This window comes from Vidua macroura, chromosome 1, assembly GCF_024509145.1.
Source record: "Vidua macroura isolate BioBank_ID:100142 chromosome 1, ASM2450914v1, whole genome shotgun sequence".
Taxonomy (NCBI): domain Eukaryota; kingdom Metazoa; phylum Chordata; class Aves; order Passeriformes; family Viduidae; genus Vidua; species Vidua macroura.
This window is the reverse complement of record NC_071571.1, coordinates 141,220,440-141,241,906: the sequence shown is the minus strand read 5'-3', so window position 1 is coordinate 141,241,906 and position 21,467 is coordinate 141,220,440. Positions and strand designations below refer to the sequence as shown.

The 21,467-nt window shown below is 36.6% G+C and overlaps 2 protein-coding genes across 2 annotated transcripts in view; one reads left to right on the top strand and one right to left on the bottom strand.

Annotated features, from left to right (window-relative positions):
- Nucleotides 1-7,164, bottom strand: part of MTBP (MDM2 binding protein) — a 29,104-nt gene extending 21,940 nt beyond the window's left edge. The window contains exons 1-9 of the mRNA XM_053994175.1: nucleotides 7,063-7,164; nucleotides 6,545-6,625; nucleotides 5,477-5,550; nucleotides 5,217-5,362; nucleotides 4,724-4,782; nucleotides 3,719-3,863; nucleotides 2,117-2,234; nucleotides 1,432-1,566; nucleotides 570-664 (exon numbers count right to left, since the gene is read on the bottom strand). Coding sequence (XP_053850150.1) covers nucleotides 570-664; nucleotides 1,432-1,566; nucleotides 2,117-2,234; nucleotides 3,719-3,863; nucleotides 4,724-4,782; nucleotides 5,217-5,362; nucleotides 5,477-5,550; nucleotides 6,545-6,625; nucleotides 7,063-7,138 — 929 coding nt within the window. The 5' untranslated portion in view covers nucleotides 7,139-7,164. The remainder of the gene's footprint in view (nucleotides 1-569; nucleotides 665-1,431; nucleotides 1,567-2,116; nucleotides 2,235-3,718; nucleotides 3,864-4,723; nucleotides 4,783-5,216; nucleotides 5,363-5,476; nucleotides 5,551-6,544; nucleotides 6,626-7,062) is intronic.
- A 29-nt stretch (nucleotides 7,165-7,193) lies between these two features.
- Nucleotides 7,194-21,467, top strand: part of MRPL13 (mitochondrial ribosomal protein L13) — a 30,020-nt gene continuing 15,746 nt past the window's right edge. The window contains exons 1-6 of the mRNA XM_053994290.1: nucleotides 7,194-7,300; nucleotides 7,883-8,006; nucleotides 10,804-10,897; nucleotides 12,551-12,611; nucleotides 20,896-20,982; nucleotides 21,286-21,407. Of these exons, the coding sequence (XP_053850265.1) occupies nucleotides 7,274-7,300; nucleotides 7,883-8,006; nucleotides 10,804-10,897; nucleotides 12,551-12,611; nucleotides 20,896-20,982; nucleotides 21,286-21,407 (515 nt within the window). The 5' untranslated portion in view covers nucleotides 7,194-7,273. The remainder of the gene's footprint in view (nucleotides 7,301-7,882; nucleotides 8,007-10,803; nucleotides 10,898-12,550; nucleotides 12,612-20,895; nucleotides 20,983-21,285; nucleotides 21,408-21,467) is intronic.

The window sequence follows — 21,467 nt, the reverse complement described above, 5'->3', positions numbered from 1 at the left end:
ACTGACATCTCTATTCTAGCCTGACAGAAACAGATCTTTATATATTCAAAATCATAGCAAGCTTATACATCCTAAGGTATTATTGGTACACCAACACTAGGACCAAAATACATACTTTTAGAAACCAATAGTAATATATCTTGAGATCTCTGCAGCACACACACTCAAAAGAGAACTCCTCTGCTAAACCTTGCCACACATTTTGCCACTGCACAATAATGTTCCTATCTTGTGAAGCATGCTACATCCATTCAATAGAAGGGCTTGAGGCTTTTTTAAAAATTACACAGAATAAACATTTCTCTATTATTTTCCCACAAAGATCATGCACATCAACAGACAAATTATACGTGCAATAGTATCAACACATGGGTACTGCTAATGTAATTTAAATTTCAAAATTAAAAAATCCAGTTGTGAAGAATCACTATGATTATTTTGTCACGTTAGCACGGAATGAGCTCTTGCCTATCCTCATCTGTCTGCTGCTTGCATGGGTAGATGCTGATCTTTTTCTTTCTGCTATAGACAATTATCAGTAGTAGTTTAGATCCTTGAAAAAAGAATACAGCTCAAACTCCAGATCTGATATAAAAATGGAAGGTAGATCAGAGAGCACCACCATCTGTAAAAATTCCAATGCAGGACCATAATAATGAAAAACCTGAAAAGAGATCAAATAAAAACCTAAATATATAACACTATACAGGATGTTATATCAGCAGAAGTTCCTCGAGCATTTTGCTGGAGGCATTACCCTTGCAGATAACATCTGAAAGAGGTATAAAGCAATACAAAAACATTTCACAACACCATACTAAATTATATTAAAAAAGAGGAAGGTTTTTTTTTTTTTTTTAACAAATCTGATTTTGTAGAATGTCAACAGTGGGCATCAAATGAATTCTAACTCTTACCCAAAATAAAATATGATCTACCAGGACCGGACAAATGCAATACAAAACGCACATGTTTTAACAATGAAAATAACAAACTACAATTTTCCTAACACTCATTTTTGTTTTCATTAATACATATGATTCTGGAGTTCCCATCAATTACCTGCTTCTAGTAGAAAACATGAAACAGCAAGAGTGTAAAAAAAACAAACTCAAACTTTTAAAATTAAGTGGGAAGGGTTAGATAAATACAGAATTCATATTTTAACTATTTTGAGTATTAAACTGAACAAAGTCTTGATTTCTACTTGAAAAAAATCTGGTATTGTATTCCTAAGAACAAACAGGTGAAGTTTTAAGAACCATTTTTGACAACATATATGTACAAAAGTAGTACTCCTCAATTTTACCCAATCATTACTTCTACACTTAACTTTCACTTCTAACTAAGGTTTCCCCAATTACTAATTTTCTCCAGAAAGTAAAACAGATGACTTGTAAAACTCCAAGAAAGTTCAAGAATAATACTTGCTTCTGGCAAAGTATCAGTATTCCTCAATTGCCACTCCTTTTTAACAGCAAAGCAGGACCTTAAATTTGCAGTCCTGAATGTCTTGGCTGAAGTGCTCTTTATACAGAATTCTGGAAAATCTACTCCTGATTCAAACTGGAAAAAAACCAAAAAGACAATAAATGTGTCAAAAAGAGATAGAAATTATTTCTCGTTAGCCAGTTAGATGTGTTACTACTTTTAACAATTAATATTATTTTTTATTAGATCTGTAAAACCAAGAAAAAAATTCTAGACTTACATAACCAACTACTCAATCTCAAACCATAATACTGAAAATGTAAACAATGTCACAAAGCTCTCAGGTTTTGCAGAAACACTAGACATAACTTGCAACAATGAGTTACAGTTACATGACAATGATTTGTGATAGATACAAAACAATCTAATTTTGAACAGTAATTTTTAAGAAAAATATTTCAGAGGGGAGAATCTAGATTTCTGAAGTTCAGATCTTGATGCATTGATCTCACTTACCCTTTCATCCTGCCACCCACCCAGACACATCACACCTTACTTTGAATTACATAGTTGAAACCAAATTTGGCTTAAGGCATAAAATGCACTGCAATATAAAAGCTTTAAGTGAGGTACACAGGTGTTTTAAAAAATAATCACTGTAAGAATAAAATAGAAGTTATTTTACCTTTCTTTCCCATATCTGAATCTTTCCTCTCCAGAGCTCATTTAAATCAATAATTTTCATTATATCATCTGATGATACGAAGTCTGCTGACAGATAGTCTGCAATCTTTTGCCAGCTACTGTAAAAATATTGAATTTAGCATTACAAATAAACATGCAGTGCAGTTTGACTGAATTTACCTATGACCTCTTTGCACTGAACAATCTTGTAATCTTGTGTATGTCAAAACGAAGTCTTATAAAAGCTTTATATTCCACAAAGTAAAAAATATTATAGAATTGGTTGTTCAGGGTCTGTAAAGGAAGTTGTTCATATGCTCCATGAAAGTGACAGCTAAGAACTTTGACAAATAGGACTGGCAATAGCAAGCTGCAAGCACAGCATAGTAATGTTGGGTGCTAGAAGCTGCAGCAAAGCCTGGCAGCCATCAATGGGGCTATCACTGGTCTGTCCAGATGGTTTGTAGTTAACCCTCTAAATGGAGATATGACTGCAGCACAAGCATTATCCAAATTCAACAAGAGAGAGAACAGCTGGTGTCTGTGGGTTCTGCTGGCAGTGTGTCTTCTAAGGGAAATCAGCACCCTCAACAGAACAGGAAGAATAACTGAACTTTCATCAGAGATCTTGTATACCCAAATAATCTCATTTTACATAATAGTCAGCAGAAAAAGTTCTTCAGTCAAAAGCTGGTTCCACAAGATGATATCAATGAGCACTGGGATCAAGTGTTCATGGAAGCCACTGAGAACTTTCTCATCCTCCACATACCTCAGGAAATACTGTATAGTAGATATATTGCTTATTCTATCCAAGGACTGAACATTCATCTTTTTAAACAGTTTTATTAATTTAGGATTAAGCTTAACCATGAAGCAAATTTTAGTCTTTTGGGCATTGAGGAGAAGGAAAGTGGAGACCTTGCCAAGTTGTTCAGTATCCACACAATCATTCACTTCAAGGGATAAAAACCCCAAATCACTGTGGTTTATATGGTGAGACATATCATGGCCTTTATATATCAATTAGAGGAGGACAGTAAGTAAATTACTGGAATTAACTTCAACTTGAATTAATAACTCAGTAACTCTTCATACTAACAGAATCTTGAAAAATATACAGGAAGTAATAGAGCATTTATACTCATTTTTCAAAAGGGACAAATAAGGCACTCTACTTTTCCTCCCTGAAAAGTAATAACAAAGGTAATATAAAATTTAAAGTAAAACCAGCAGTAGTATGGCTTTATTTTAAATAATCTGGAAAACTATAATCAATATACAAGTTATCCCATAGCATAATACAACATGAAAACATTGTATGCACACTGAACCCATGGAAAGGGAAAATATTTTACTCTTTGCTCCCACAGAAAACAAGTGCAGAGGACTGCCTTTTTTGACTGCTTCACTGGTTAGGACATGCATTTACAATAAATCAGGATGTTTAATTCCTCCCTTCATACAATAACAGACAACTAATTTATGTATCTTCAAAGTAAACATATAAAGTACTCAACATGCTGGCTTTATTTCAACCCACTGACCTATGCTAACACAAAGCAGAAGTGACCTTGTTTTAGCCCTGAAATAAATGCCATACCCTTTGGTATCACTTGCTGCAACAGTGATCTGTGCAGAGTGCCACTCTCTCAGGTGTTTCAGGGCACCAATAGCAGGTAAGCAGTCCTTTAACTTGGGTCCATCACATTCAACAGCCTGCAGGATTACATCAACCATTGCTCTGCCTATAAAACAGTTGTGTATGATTCAAATATCATGATTCAGTAAATTTTTCAGTCATTTAAAGACAGAATAATATTGGTTATCATTGATTGCACTAAAACCAGCAAAAAGATCAAGTAACTTCAAGATTTAAAATACTTTTCACACATTTTAGCTCATCTCTTGCTGCTCCTCTTAGATGAACACAAAATGTTGCACCAATCCCTCTGTGACAGTGGTTCTGTCCCTTCTTCCTCTCACTCAGCACTGATGAGATTTGTCTCTTGTACAACTAAGCTTTGTTCTTTTCCTACCTTTAACACTCTAAGCTGCTATTTTTCATTCTTCTTGAGTTCCTTTGTTATCTCAAATCAACTTCTGCAATATTACATAACCCTGACATGCAAGGTGATATGTATATCCAGTTTACAAAATCCCAATCCAACAGTTGTGATGTATTTTCCTTCTCATTTTCTTGGCTCACAAGCAAGCAGCTGTCAAATCAGATGTAACTGTAACCTGATATCAACATCTTCCTTTTTTAAAACAAGAACTTTCCTGTGTTGAGTTTTGTATTGCTTACTGTCTATGATTACTTTTGTGCCATTTCAGATAGATAAATTTATTATATAAATAGCTACTTTAAACTCTACTGAACTACAGCCTGCCAAAGAAACAAGCAGCAAACTAGTCCTCAAGCTGATCTGCAATGCTGACCATGCTCAAGTTCCTAAACTATCTTCAAGAGCTACATTAAGTTAATTCAGCTACCAAACTAACATTTTCTGAACTTTTCCATTCTCTATGCTTTTACCAGACGAGTTTTTAGATCAGTAACTAACAAGATAAACTCCAATGAGATTGGTTATTAAAGACAGATTACCTGGGGCAGGCAATTTATCAGCTAATTGATGCAGACTTTCAGCAGCTTCATCATAGATACTAAAAATGAAGAACAAATAGTTACAACTAATGAATGGTACATGATGTATCTTATATATTTAAAACTCTGCACAAATATACCTAGGCTATGAGAAATCATCTCCTTTTTTACTAAGGCAGAAGTAGGCCTAATGACATCAAAATAATCTGAAGTAAAACTGGAAGTAGGATTCAAGAGGAACTAGCAAGAAATTTTTGTATATATAACGTTAGCTGTTAGGAAACTGGTCCGTTATCCTATAAAAATTCCCCTGTAAAAAAATTAAAGCTATGCTAAACAGAATAAAAGTATTCTCAGTACTAGTAGGGGATGGTTCGTAGTTAACTCTTGCTTTGGTAGTAACTCTCACTTGTTAAACTTTCTTGATCCCCTTGGGTCATCCCTGTTAGAGGTCAGATCACTGTTCTTTAAATAAAAATAACCATACACATACTCAGTCAGAGACAGTGATTCCTGACTGTTATTGTCATCTTCCTCAAAATTTTGTGTGGTTCCCAGGCTCTCGTCAATGCTTGCTTGGTAAGAGTCTTCATTTTTCTGTGTGTCAACATTTATTTCCTCCCAGTCAGAACTGCAGAACTAATCAAACAAAAAGATTTAAATAAGCAAAGAGTTTTGAACATCACAGTTTTAGCTTGTTCTACAGTCAGGCAGATGGTTGAGGAATTTATACGCTAAAAAAGTTTGCCTTACCTGATAATAACCACAAATGACATGACTTGCAAAATACCATTTCTTTGCACCTGGAATACCAGCCACGGAGCAAGCTGCAAAGAGATAAAACAATTATTTAAATTAATCAATTCACTACAATCTATCTTCCTATTATAATGAACATATCTGTTAAAAGACTCTGCAAGTCATTTAATGTGCAACAATTACTTGAGTTCTACTTTGGCAACGTAATTATGTTCTAAACATATTAAGGTGCAGGTGAGTGTCTTGGCAAGTGTCTATTACTGACCCTCTGACTATTAGTAAGTAAGAAAACATTTGACCTCTTCTCTGTTCTGGGTAATATTGCTTTCTCTGCACGATCTGTATCAGACCTGAACCAAACAACACCTTTCATAAATATGATATAGAGTTCACAAAATGAGATGCTCTTTCAACATTTTTATGCAGTAAAAAGCACAGAACTCCCAGCTCCATAAATTTTAAGACCTTATAGTGGTTTTCCCACAGAAATCCCAATTATATGACATCTGTGACAAGATGAGCTTATAACAGTAGATATCCAAACCAAGTAAAGAACTAAGAAAGCATCTTTTGGATTAAGAAAACCCAAAACAACAAAACACAAACAAGCAGCCCCTAAAAGTACTAAAGCAGACCTTAAGACATCTCTTCTAAGGTGAAAAAAATGATTTAATATTTATGGATTAAGGTTCTAGAAACAGACAACTATTGTTTCTACTGAAAAAATCAGAAGACATTATAGGAGTAATTAAAATATCACACTTCCCACTGACTTGAGAAACAAGCCCTTTCCCACTCTTCCTTGCTCAGCTGGACTGAAATTTGTCAACTCTTCAAAACCCTTCCCATTCATTTCTCACAACCAATCAATCTAATCATCTCCTAACACCTTAGCTGCTGAAATTATGTCAGTTTCTCCACAGAAACAGGAGCAGCAGGAACAGGCCCACACCACAGCAATTAGGTTTACTTAAATTTCTGACTTGTTTCCCCTAACAGAACATGCATAGGACAATTCCTCGATAGCATTTACCCTACCTTACCGTGCATTGCCATATTTACCTGGGAATATGCTCACATCTGAATTTATAGATGCATTACAACTTTCTTTCAGGAACTGATACATGTGTGCAGCAGTCCCAGCTAGAAAAAAAAATTAAAATTACTGAATTATGGTAGTTAAATCTTACTTTCGTGCGAATACAGTATAAAGTTCAGTGCGATATTGGAAAGTGAATTTAGAGGAGAAGGGGGTTGGTTGGGGTTTTTAACAGAACTATCCTGCAGATATGCAGTTTAAAAACACAAATTTTCCTAAGTTCTCCTTTAAGTCACGCTCAGGAACGCATTACGGAGTTACACGGCATCATCGCAATAAAGCAGGAACCCCCCTGAAGTTTTTGCAGGTTAAAGGCACCAAATATTTTCAGCCTGAAAGCAAAGGGGTGTACAGGGAGGCAGGAGCCAGGAGAGCCCCGCGGCCGCCAGAACAGCGCCCACCCGCTCGCCCCGGCCCGGCCCGGCCCGGCCCGGCCCAGCGCCCGCCGGGCCCGCGGCCCCAGCCCCGTCCCCGGCGGTACCTGCGGCGGTCGCTGCCGCGGGCCCGCCCTCGGCCCTGCGCTCGCCCCAGCTTAGGAGCAGCACGTAGCGGTCCATGGCCAGCCGGGACCGCGGCGGGCGCCGCTCCGAAGGTCCCGCGCTGCCGCCCGGGCACCGCCCTCCGCAGGGCAGCGCTTCCGCTTCCCGCGGCCCCGGCGCGGCGCTCCCTGCGCGCCCCGCGCGGCCGGCGGCATGGCGAGTTACAGCAGGGCGGCCCAGGTGAGCGCGGCCTCCCCCGCGGGCCGTGCGGGGCCTTCGCTGCCTCCGGGACGGGGCCCCGGGGCCGGGAGGGAGCGGGCGGGCACGGAGAATCCGCAGGCCCCCAGGGGAGCGCCCCGGGGCTGCCCGCCGTGTCCGGCCTGGGGTGCCGCTGGCAGGAACCGCTGTGTGCGACACGTCTGGGGGACAGGGACAGCCGCGGCTCGGGCTGTGCGCGGTCTGACAGCTGCATGTGCGGGAACTCTGCCCTTCGCCGGGAGGGAAGGAGACCTTGGGCGTTCAATATCCTGCAGCGATGTTACGGTTCAAGTAGCGGTAATAGAAGCTTGCAGGGAGAGACCTACATTTTTGAAACAAAGCCCTCAGGGCCGGTAATCTATCAGTGGTGTTACCCATGTACATCGCACTGCAGTGTATCGCAGTGCTCCGTCCATTTAAAGGCTATTTGAAGGGGGTGGTGCTGCATATCAGTATTCCTTCTAGTATTTTTAAATGTCAAAGAAGTGTTGATTTAATTGGGGAAGATAGATTACGAAGCAATGTGAGCTTTCCCTATGATAAGTACTGACTCTTTCTTTTCAGCAATGGGCTACTTTTGGTAGAGCTTGGTACCTCCTCGATGCAAAGATGCAACCCCCAGGAAAAATAGCAGCTGCCACTGTAATCAGACTCGAAGGCAGACATAAACCTATTTATCATGCACTAAGTGAGTATTGCAATGGATGAAAGCAAATTTGCTTTTCTTCAACATGCATGTTTCTTCCAATTTCAGTTTTAAAATCAAGCCTGATATAAAAGATTACATTTCTCAATTGTTTATAAATTAAAAATCAATTGGTTTTCTTTCTTATCTTTTTCCATCATACCCCTCCACAACCTAATGTTGTTTCTTTACCAATACCTATAAAGTATGTTATGAATTTGTAATTCATTTTGATTAACTGAATTACAGTGGGTTCTTCTTTCATTTTAAAAAAAAACTCAGAGCATGTTTTGTTGATCTTAAGTGTAAAGATTTAGTTCACAGTGCACATAAAGAAACATCCTTTCAGTAGGTGCCTAGGACCACAGTCTTGGAGTGCTTCATTATGAATAAGGTGCCAAACGGTCCTGTTCTCATGAGGCTATGGGCACAAACTGAAACACAGGATACTCTGAACATCAGATAAGATATTTTGTACTGTGAGAGTAGTGGGAAGTCCTTGCCCAAGAGGTGGTGAAGTCTCCATCTGTGGAGATTTTCAGAAGCTGGTCCTGCTTTGAGCACTGGGTTTTGATGACATGACCTTCAAAGGCCCCTTCGTGCCTTACACATTCTGTGATGAGGAGGCTGGGACCTGTCCTTAAATGGGTGACAATCATTGTTGAAACGTATCTTGTTTAAACTAAACCATCATTTTGTTTTTCTGCAAATTAGAGATGCAGCTATAAAGATGCATCTGTAATCCTGTTCATTATCTGTAATGCTGTAGTGCCTGTTTCATGGGGATGAGTATTTTATAAATAATAAAAAGGTGATCTTTCACACCACTGGTACAATGTTTCCTGTAGTACCCATTCAAAATTTTCCAGAGACATTTCTGAAACGTAAAGGAAGCCTTGAAGTTGGCTCATACATGTTGAAGTGTACATAGTAAAATTATACTCGATCTATTTCACAATGGGAGGTAGGATTTGTAGTGTTGTAAAGACCTTTCAATGTCAGAGTTCTGCTGTTGCAAATTTTGTTGTATCCACAAGGTGTCACTGGAGACTTAAAGCTATCTTGAGAAATAAAGCAGATGCTGAGAGGAAAATGCTTTGGTGACCCTGTGCAAAAAAACTTCGATACTTTTATGTCTGTGAAGTTATAAAGTCTTGGGAAGTATTTCAAGGATAACTTCATTTTGTTTAAAATGTTCTGTAAATCAGTACTAATTGCTTTACACATGTTGACACCAATTGGTTGGTTACTGCTACTGAGACATTTAGGAGAGCAAAGTATGCAGGAACTCGTGGTTTATGTACTTGATGTTTATTTTGCTTTTTTTTTTTTTTTTTTAACTAACAAATATTTTAATGTCTGCAAGATACCAGGTCCCTGGACAGAGTAATATCAGGAAGATTTTTTTATTCTTTTGTTTTTAATTTGGTTTTTGTGAATTCAGTGTTCATGCAAGTGGAAAACTGTTAGCAGAAATTTCCTTAAGATGAGCTTATTGTGTCATCTTCCCAACCAAAACACCAAAAAGTCACAAAGTCCCAGTAGTCCCAGAGTCAGTTCCCTGATATTTATGGAGACATACAGTGTTTTTAGAACTGAACTGTCAGCAGTGAAAGGCTGCAGCAATAAAAATGTGTAAATTGCATTTGCATTTCAGCTGTAATTGAAAGTGGAGCATTAAAAGAATACAAGAGTAAAAAATAATAAAAAGCTTAAGGTGTGAAACTTGCTTTGATTAATTACGTGCTCCTATAAAAATTCTTGGTCAATATAAGCCCTTCTTTGTATAGCTGTTTTGTTACCTACTCAAAAATGTTTTAATCAAGTGAACCTCTTCAAATACTTGTGTTCTAATATGGTGATGCAAATGAGGCTGAACTTTGGAGAAATCATTTTCACTTCAGTTGAATTGGTGATTACAGCTTATACAGCTGATCAAGATCATTACTTCTGAAATTAAAAACTACATATTTTCTCCTATTTATGTAATGTTTTTGAAATAGAGGTTCTGCGAGCACTTTATTACTGCAGAAGCCTTATTAAACCAACCCTGTTTCTGGCAGGGTGTTGGTAATAGATTATAAACCTTGCACTTAAAGAACTTTTGATTTTAAAGTTGCTGATATAACTCTAAACATACATGTATATGCTGTAACATTTACTTCTGTTTGATAGATGAAGATGTGGGGTTTTTCCCAACTGAGCTGTAGGGGGTGGTCGTTTTAGGGCTTTTTCCCCCCTGTCAGTTCCCTCAATGCAGTATTTTTTTTTTTTTTGTTTTATATATTTAGCCTGAGAGTGTAACTACTTAATAGAAGTATTTTACTTACCCAAAATGTTCGGTCCTTGAGTAAACACAGATACTGTTTCTATGCGAAAGTAAAATAAAAAAATATTTAGGATCATTTGGAACTAACCTTTTTTTTTCCTGGTGTTTTTTTTTTTTTTTTTAATATAGGTGCATAGGCAGCATAATATGTTGAATAGAATAGAAAATTTGCCTGTAAGCCAGATTTCCAGATCTTAGCTGAATATTTGCAATGATTTAGTCATCTGGCCTGATGGCATTTTACCTGCTTACCTGCCTTCTAACCTGGTAGTACTGAAAATAATAATTAAGGTTGGTATTTAAGTGCTGGTTTGGATGGTGCAACTTGAAAAGCTCAGATTTTTCAATTTCAGTTTTATGGAAGGTGTATTTATATGATATTATGCATGTATTGCACACATAACAGTTGTTACCTTGATTAATTCCCTCTGTGGTTTTCTTTAACATCTTCTACTTACTTCTACCTTGCAGATGACTGTGGAGATCATGTTGTCATAATAAATACAAAACATATTGCCTTCTCTGGTAACAAATGGGAACAGAAAGTATATTCTTCACATACTGGGTAAGCTTTACAGCAAATAAAGCTTGTGGTGATGCACTTGTGGTAAATTTCATGTCATATTTTCTTAATAGTTGAAGTCTTTTTTAGCATATTGCTTTAAAAGAAAATTCTTGCTCTAACTTTTAGGGAATTTTTTTGTTTGTTTATTTGCATGTGTTATTATGTTTTAAATGGTGTAAACCTTTCTCCTACTTTCTTTTTCTTTTCTTTATTTTTGTTGGGGTTTTTTTTTAGGGAAATAATCTAACTCAAAAGTAGTCAGAACAATTGAATAACTTAACAGATTTGGTGAGTGAGGTTGTGTCTTGTGTTAGCCTCTGGACTCAGTGATCTGGACTATTCTGTTTACTGAGTAATAGAACATAATTCTATTGGCACTACACATTTAAGATATATATATATAGATAGATATATATAGATAGATAGATATAGATATATGTATATATAGTCACCAACTTTAATTACTTTATCCTACCAGGACCTATTTACCTAAGAGTAAATATTGAATCAGAAGGTGAAAAAAGTTGGAAAAACAATTAAAAAATGAAACGCTCTCAAGCTGTAGTGATACACAGTATATTGTTATATACAGTAGCATAAAATATATTGTTCTGGCAGACAGAACTTGTTTACAGTGGAGAGTGCAATGATCAACTACAGACAGGGTGTCCATGATCAGTTCAGTGCTCCTATTTTATGCAGTGATACTAATACATAATAATCTCTGAGTGTCACAATGTATCCTATTGAGAGATGAATAAATCACACTAATTTTGTAGTGCTAGTGCTGCAATCCTGAAACTGCTGAATTGCTGAGAAATTTATGTTCAGAGGTGATGGAAATTGTGTGCTTTTTTTTGTTTCCATCTCCCTATGACCTAAAATTTTCTCTAAAAACTTAACATGTATGCTAAAACACTTGCTTAAGTACCTAAGCTGGTTTTGAATAAGTAAGAAGAACTGTACACTTAAAACTAACACTTAAGTCCATGCATATCAGTGGACATGTCTTCATGATGCTGGGCCTATTTTCATTTCACTTAGGTTGATTCCTAATAATGTAATTCAATCAAAATGAAACCTAGCATTACCTGACTTCCATGTAATTTCTTAGTCCATGCTATCATTCATTTAAAGCTTATGCAGAGATCTGAATTAGTGCAGCTTCAACTTGTCATATAGGCTTTAGGAAGATGGATCCATTGCAGTAAAATTAAAATTTTATAACTGTAGATATGCCGAGTCTTGCTAAGGTTTATTTAGCATAGCAAGAAAATAATAAATACAGTTCAAAATTGATGTCTCTTATGTCAGCCACAGACTGGTTGTGAATGCAGAGTTCTGCATATCTTATTCCAGTTGTATTCTGTAGCTGTTAGGGTATATTTAATAAGCAGTTTTAAAAACATATCCATCTGCTTGTGAAGCACAAGGTTTTTTATACTCAAGTGCATAAATAAAAAAAGCACAAATGGTGTTGAAATTAGATACTTGACAGGATAAATAAAATACAGGTTTTGAGCTCATGGGAACAACTTCCTTTTTTGAGGGCCTATAATAATATTACACATTGTTCAAGATGTAGTGATACTTTTGTTAACATCATGCTTGAGTGTGTAGAATGAAGCTTGTATTTTTGTTTCATTTTTCTAGTTATCCTGGTGGTTTCAAACAAGTGACAGCAACTCAGCTCCATTTGAAAGATCCAACTGCTGTAAGTGTTTTTCCCTTCTTCTCTTTCATTTGTGAAACTAGTTGGTTTCCAGTTAATTAGTTACCCTAAACAAATGGGATCAATTACCTGCATATCTAAAGTTAATTTACAAACATTCTACTAGTGGTTCGTAGAAGGTTGGCTTGTGACACCATTTTTGTAAATAGTGTTTTTAGGGTTAGATTGTATGTTGTGTATTTTTGTCATTCTTCCATGCTGTCCAAAGGAGCAAATCAAACTTGTTTGTTTCACTGATTTTTCACTCATTTTGTTCCTTTTAGTTTCAAGGGTCTGACCTTTCTCATAAGTGAACTGCCTCTAATTTGAGTGAGCTAAGCCGTATTTGAGCTTAATGACCCTACTGCTTTTTTAAGAGTCAGCAAGAATAATGCTAATCTTAAAAAAGTTCAAAAGTGCATCTGCCTCTTTTTCCCAGTGAAATTCAATGGTAGGTTTTAAGTGATGATGGTTTTTTGAATCTTTTCTGCAATACTGTGTGTTCATGATCTGCGAAAGAAATGGAACTTATGATTATGTTGAACATCAGCCTGTTTGCTGTCTGTGTAAGGCTGTTGTATATTCTGAAATGCAGTGTTCATGTGTTTGTACTGATTAAAAAAATAGGGAGCCAGATATGAACATTTTGATTTCAACAGTTTTGAAGTAACTTCTACTAGAGGTTTGAATGGATAGCATTGGAGGACTGAATTCTCTAAATACTAATGTTTCAGAGCATGATACAAGACCCACAGAGATTAAAAGATATTTATGATCAGTTTTGACTTTGAAATGCTTTTGTTTGGGTCACTTTATTTATAAAATATTGAAGTGTTTCTTCCTTTACCTAGAGAAATCTTGTCTGCTGTAAAATTCATGGGTTTTACCGATTATTTCTAAATCCTGGTTTGTTCCAAGTCTGCCTTTTATAAGTGCAAGTACTCAATGAAAAAGTGGTCCACTATATGAATTTGCCTGGTTTCTGGTTTTATTGTCACAATTAAACTAAATCCTACATTTCCTTATAATGTTCTGTCTAGAATTTCTCAAAACAAATGCTTTTGCAAACAGCCTCTAAGATAGTTGTAATTCCTTTGGGAATTACTGATAGTTCCATGTCTAAAATGGATTCTTCAATCTATTTCATTTGAGCTTCAGACAGATGCTGAGCACTGGGCGGCAGTAAAACACAACTTGTTAGAGCATGAGAATTGAATGTTCTCTAAATTACCTTCTGGCATTTGTTCTGAAATACCTCTTTTATTGCCAGACTCATAGATTAATTTCTCTGCAAAAAGAAGAGGATTAAATGCGTTGCCAAAAACTAAAGCGTGTTGGACAAAGGCTCAGCAAATGGTGACGTGGCTCAAGTCTTGGTCTAATTTAGCAGCAGACACTATTTTTTTAATACAATGGTGGAGAATCTTCAGCAATTAACTGTCATTCTGTTGAAGATGAAGCATTCAGTTGCCTCTCTCATAAAGATATCTCAGACGTGTTTTTGTCATAATTAGTAGTAGTGGGTGGTAATTTGGCAAGATGCATTCTGTTTGTGTAGCTGTAATGGGTTTTTATGGCTAGAAACATTTGTTTACTAGTTGAATTGTATTGGTGTGAAATGCATTGGGATATGACAAAAATGGAAATTATGATGATGCTTTATTAACAGGTTTTATTTTTAGAACTAGCTTTTAAAACCTGAAAAAGTAGTACTGTAAAGAGAACGATGTCAGCCTAAGTAACATATGCACCTTCAAATAATAATCTAAATGACACATAGTTATTATGGAGACTTTTTAAATAATTTTATTTCACTTCCTTTCTCTTTGAATCAAATTAAATTCACTTCCTGTGAAGCCAGTGGAATTAGGAAGATTGTAGGAAGCAGGCTGTATCTTCCTGTGGCATCTGAATCTTCATTTTGTAAAGTGTTACTTTCATTCTGGAGGCTACTGCTGTTTCTCTGCCCTTGGACTTACTGCCTCCTGCTAATTCATCCTGGTAGTTCTTCATTAGATGAGTCATCATTGCTTTTGGAAATAGTGCTGTTACAGAAATTAAGGCAGTAAATTAATGGAAGAGACTACTTCCAAGGAAAAGATGTTGTAAACTTCCATGTTCCTACATAGAGATTTTGCAATGGATTTGACTATTTTCAGTTTATATAAGACTTCCTGAGTGTGTGTGTGTGTGTATATAGTAGGACTGCAGGAATGCTTAGCACTGTCTTTACTTACATGTATCTCAGTTCAAACATGCAAATCCTCAAGATAAATATTTTTCTGTTAGTTTTGTTTCTAGTATAAAGAGTGTTTTAGGAAAACCTGCTTCACAGCTAATGGCTAGTTTAAAAGATTGTAATGAGTAATTTGATGTAAAATGCTTTAGTTTATGTTTACATGGGAGGCTGAAAGCCATAAGTATAGTTGTCAGAATTTAGACAAGGATACTGTCGTATCATCCCTGGTCATTTCTCGCTCCTTCCTAAAGTGCCACCAAGGTTAAGTGATATTCTCACTTCATGGGGGCTGACCTCATTGTATCTATCTTACTAATTTTGGAGCTTTATGTTCCTTGCAGGTGGTAGTTAGTGCTTCGGAGGGGTTGTGCTGAATTTGTATTTACATGTGCCTTTTTTCAGAGGGCCATAGGATGATTCAGATTGAAGAGAATCTGAGGAAATCTCTAGTCCAGCTTCCTACTCAAAGCAGTGTTAACTGCTAGGTCAGATAAAGCTGCTGGGGATTTATCCAGACAGGTCTTTAAAGCTTCCTATGGCAACTGTTGATATCCATGACTTCTCTTTGTTGAAATGGATAAAAAATCCTCACCTGTCCAGTCATACATGTCTGATTTCTGATGTATGATTTGGTACCTGAGATTAGAAAAGACTACTTTTTTTTCCATTGCTAAGTATCTTTCATGTTAATATGGGACAGTGAATGCAGAAAGTCTGCATAGTTGATGTTTCATACAGAGCTTAACTTAATGTTCCTTGTTCATTTTGCCAAGTTTTTCAGCACTTCAGAAAAATTCATATTTATGCAATGGTGAAAATTAGCGTGCTAACAAAAAGATAGCAAAAGTACATAGTCCAGCACATTCTTACCTTAAAAAGTACAAAAGTACGTAGTCCAGCACGTTTTTACCTTAAATACTTGTGAGTTCACTTGGGAGACATGAGGAGGGGAGTGTCTCTGAATCTGTCTAAAATTTCTAGTGTTTTCAGTTGTCTGCTCTTCTTCAAAATAGCAGAGAATAGAACTCATCTAATGAAGTTGGCTGGGCTACTTTAAGAAGTGCTTCTTGAAGAAAAAAAAACCAGCTTGTTCACATTTCTCTTAGATTGAATATTCATTCTTGGACCACCCATAAGCAAAACTATTTAATATGTTCTTTAGGTGCACCATGAAACTTTGTTGCTGTAGTTCAAAACAGCCACTCTGTTCTTCAAGTTAATATAATACTAATATTCTGTATGGCAGCAATAATCTCTTAGGATATAAGTGGGCAGGCAGCATTTGTTTCCATTGGAGGGTTGCTAAAAAAAAATCTGATTGAACGGTTTGGCGTGTTTTCTTCGCCAGGACAATCTTTTGAAAATAAAGGAAACAAGTAAACCTTTGGATTTGAGGTGTAGGTGTTCGGAATGCTTAGAGTTTTGGGATTTTCTTGACTTTTTAAATAAAACTTGCAGAAATTAGCTGGAAAACTGCTGATTGGCATGAGACCAGCCCTTTCAAAACTAGACTTCTAGGTAGTGGATACAGAAAGACTAAAAGATGTAGTTTTATGTCTCGGATGTGAGAGGGAGCAAAGATTACTTGAAAAAAATTCTTGGCAGGAATTTCATTTAAATGCCTGCAAAATAATGTTGTCAGATCTAATCTGCAGAAGTAGATAGTAATCCTGTGACGACAAAGTTTTCAATCAATTTTTCTTTGATTTGTGATTTGAAAGGTAGGCAAAACTCAGCTTAATTTTTTTTTTCTGGCTGCTTCAGAAACTTGACCCCAGAAAAGAAAAAGAAGAAATTACATTTGGTTGTGACGAAATGCTCAGTGAAGGTATTGACCTTTGCAGTATTCAGAGGCTGTATTGCCTGTGACAGAAAAATGATGGGCAATAATTTTTCAGAATGAATGTTACCTGCTAGGGAAGATTATTAAGTGAAGCAGGGTAGCTCAGTAGCTCAATGGAAATGTGCTGGGAGGGAGCCTCCAGGGGTGTCCGGGTTGTGGTTTGTTCAGCTGCTGGCACTGATGTGAAGAGGTTTAAAATGTTCTAATTCTCCTTTTGAATGCCCTTTAGCAACTGCTTACACGTATAGACTTGCCATTATATCTGGCTAATAATGGTCTTTTGAAGAAAAGCTCAGATAGAAAGCACAGTTAAATCTTGCTATTGAGAACCTATTTTCTTTGCATCAGTAAGGGATAGTTGATAGAATAATATGTACATGCTAGAAGTCAGTCACTGAAACACTAGAAGTACTCCCTATTACAAAGGAGTAATGTTTTTTAATTAGGTAGAACAAAACTTCAAAGATTGGATTAGCAGGCATACAAGTTAGTTTTGCATGGGGAGGAGAACATGCTGTCTTGAAACGTGTTATCTTGAAACCTCTAGGTGATCTGAGTAAGTCTTGGAGCTAACTTGGACATTTTCTTCATAGTACACAAAAATAAATGCTAGTATTAAAAAGTCTTAATCCATTCCTTGAGTCAAGTTAATAATTTTAAGAAAACATTAAACTTCTACATTTTTGTTAAGTGGAAAGCAGCAGTGGAAAGCCCAATGACATGCATGTGCATGGAAATTTAATTTGTCTGTGACCAAATGATTCTTTTCAGTATTGATGATTCAGTATTGAGTACATTCACTCTTGCTTGTACAAGTTGTACTACTTATCAGAGTTAGAAAGTTGTGTTATATTTTATGTGGGTTTATTTATGTTTATTTTTGTGGGTGAAAAGAACAATATTGTATACAGAACTGAAAACCATGGTCTGGTGGAAGGAAGACGTTATATTGAACTGAACCTCCAAGTAACTGCTGTATCTCTTGAAATTCTTCCAGGGTTATTTTGGTATGCCTTGTAGTTAATCACTTTGTTTTCTCTGGAGCACTGTGTCCTTCCCATGTTCTAGAGTTGTTCCTGTTGATTATTGGACTTAATTCAGCTGTTAGGATAGACTTTCTTCTGGAAATTCAGCCAGTTATTTTGTGCTTCTCTGTACTAGGAGCGGTATTGCTCTGTTGATTTCCATCTTTAAAGTATGTTTTATCTGGCAAAGGATCTTTCTCAGAACTTGTCTCCATCAGACATAGTCTACAAGCTGTACATAAGCCAAAGCTTGTCACAAAAATTGAAATGTTTAGGACTCACAGTGTTTCAAATAAATGCATTTTAATATATTTGTACTCATAAAATGTATTAATGTGTTGTAATGGACTGAAAGTGCAAGAGATTTAATAGAGCTGCCTTCAGATTCCTTTCCTTCTAATTAGCCCTTTAAATTGGAAACTAAATGAATAATGTCATATAGCTGTGTTATTAAGAGCATATCTATGCTGTGAGTGTATAAAGTAGCCAAGCTGAAAAAAAGGTATTGTGATATTCAAGATGACAATTGCAATTAGAGCTAGTGGGAACTTTGTAATTAAAAAAAAATCAGGGGCAAACAGCATTCCAGTAGTATAAAAATCCCCAAATACTAATGCTGGTTTGTACTGTGTAATTCTGATGGTGGATGTCTTTACCTGATGGAGAAAGTGTCATGGTCTTTAGGAGTAAGTATTTATGAGGATATGGAATTTTACACATTGCTAGTACTAAAGATAAAGTAGTGGGGGAGGAGGCAGTGAGAGTGAATAACTGAATAAACTGTTAAGCTGTGCTAATCAATTTCAAAGTGAGATCAAGGTTGCAGTGAGACCTGTGGGTGGGTAGACCTCTCTGCCAGTCTGAAATTCCACAGAAATCACTAGCTTTTTTAACTTTCATGTAAAATTAAACTCTTGCTATTTTAATAGCTTGAAGTAAGCGTAATGACATAGAAAGCAATAAGATTTGTCTTTTATTAGAAGTGTATTACAAGCATGTAAAAAGGGCGGTTTTATTGTTAATTCCTGAAAGAAACATGTTCTGATGTGTGTTTTCAGGAAGCCTTGAAAATGGGTTTGGGTTTCACATGAGTTCAGTAGCAGATTTGCAATTCCATACTTTTTTTATTTAGGGTTGGTTTATTTTTGGTAAAACTTGAGCATGTTCAGGTGACAGAAGAGCCCTTACTTACTTAACACCTTGCAAGTATTGCTGGTTGGATCTGCCTTTTCTGTGACACAGCCTTACTCAAGGTGTGAAAACAGTCTGTACAATTTCACTTAATGCTTTACTGATTTCTTTGACTTGACACTACAGCAGTGAAAGTGAAGGAAGTTGTGGCTGTAGGCAGAATTTTGGGCAAGAAGTTTGATGTAAGCTTGGTCTTTCCAGTAGCTAGGTTTGGATTTATTTTGGCTTGTAGAATAGTCTTGAAGCAGAAGTTACAAAGAAGGAATTTTTCCAGCACTGCCTTCTGTGTCCTGGCTCCCTGTTTAGCCTTCTGTTCTGTAGATGGACTAATGACCTTGCAGTAAATCAGAATCCTGAGCTGCTTTCAAAGCAGTGTGGCCAGCAGGGTGAGGGAGGTGATTCTCCCCGTGCACTCCACTCTGCTGAGGCCCCACCTAGAGCACCATGTCCAGCTCTGGGGCCCCCAGCACAGAAAAGGCATGGACATGTTGGAGCAGGTCTAGAGGAGGACCACAAAAATTATGGGAGGGATGGAACACCCCTCCTATGAGGAGAGATTGAAAAAATTGGAGTCATTAAACCTAGAGAGGAAAAGACTCTGGGGAGAGCTTATTGTGGGCCTTTCAAGGATATAAAGGGGGCTTACAAAAAAGATGGGGACAGACCTTTTATCAAGACCTGTAGTGACAGGACACATAGTATACTGACCTAAATAAATTATAGTCTGCTCTACAAGCATGAATAATTTTCATCCCTAAAAAGCATTAGTTTTCATCTTTGAATTTTAATACATACTTATTAATTTTTATTAGAGGAGGTATCAAAACTGTATATTAAACTGCATAACCTGCTATATTTGTCCTGTCATCTTAATTTATTGTATTTGTCCACAGATTTATGGTATTGGCTGCATAACACATGAAAATCTTATCTTAATGTGGTTCAACCTGGGAACTTGGTGATTATCTCTAAAATTTCAATTGAATTCCTTTATTTAATTTTATAAAGAAGTCATTTTGCTCAATACACTTTGGAAAATATCCAGGTGCCTGTGAATTTGTTTGTGCTTAGTGCCCTGCATTTCAGTGTGGTTTATCACCTTGAGATGGATGCTGCACTAGGCATGCCTGGGTAGTTTCTGATTTGGAGCAAGTTTATATCTGGGTGTCCTGGGGCAAACATTTTACTAACAAAATTGCACGTGGGTCTAGCTTTGCTGTCCTTTATGAAACCTTTTTGGTCTCCTACAGTTGTGTGCATTGTTTTACGTTTACAAATGTTCCCCTTCTGGATGAAGTCCATAACAATGTGTTTTGTATTTAAATAAAAGGCATCTTTACTAGAGTCCAAGAGAAAATCCTGTTGAAGTTTGTTTACTTTACAATGAGCATCATCTAGAGTAGATATACAAATTCTATTCTTTCCTGATGTTTAGAAGTGAGACTGTTCATCTGGAACTAATAGCAAGGGCTATAAATATAAGTAGTAAGTTCATAATGCAGTATTTTGGTATGTTAGCTTTGCTTAAGGTACAAAACATTAATTATAAAAGTGTTTTAAACACAGCAAATTACACTGTTAAACTAGTTGCTGGGAGCACTTGGGAAATTTGTTTAAGCATTTTTTTTTTCATAAACAATGTGTGTATGTAAATATGCAATAAGATATACCACAAGCTTCTCAATTCTTTGAAGTTGAATGATCATATGCAGTCATCCACAAAAAAATGCTAAATATAGCTCTTAACTTTCTAAGCTGAAATTTTCTACATGGCTCTTAAAATAAGTGTTTATATGACAAGGAGTAAGTATTTCTTTTTATAAAATTAAGGTCTAGAGCTCCTTCTGAATGTGGTGCCAGAATTCCTCAGCCTGGAAGATGACTAAGACCTTCAATGATGAACGGAGTGGACAGATGGAAACACAGTTAACCTATTTCATGTTGTCAGTAACCTCCCTGATTATTTGTTACTATGTTACCTTTCCTCAGATTGTTAAACTGGCTGTTTATAGAATGCTTCCAAAAAACCTTCAGAGAAGAACTCTGATGCAGAGGCTACACCTCTTCCCTGAAGATGTGAGTAGCCATTTTCATCTTTGTGTTACATAGAGGTAAAGAGGGAGTGTTAGCAATAGTGCTCATGTCATAAGCAAGTAAATTAAAACAAAAATCAAACTGCTTTTTTTATATATATTTATGTGTAGTTGGGTGTTTTCCATATTATTTCACAGAGATTCGAGACATATGAGATTGGTGTATTTAGGTCAAACACTTATCATGAAGAATGCAGTACTAATGACAAATTTTGGTATGGCATTGTGGGCAGGGGTGTTGTTTGTTAAACAGTCAAGTAGTTAAGACTATTCTCACCTGTCTCAGGTTATTCCAGAAGATATAGAGAAGAACCTTCTACAAGAGATTCCTCAGCCACGTGCAGTCCCCAAGAGGTTAGATGAATATACACCAGAAGAAATTGCTGCCTTTCCAAAGGTTTGGACTCCGTAAGTATCTTAGATTTTTTAAGAGGACAGTGAATATGACTGAATGTGTATTATGTAGGC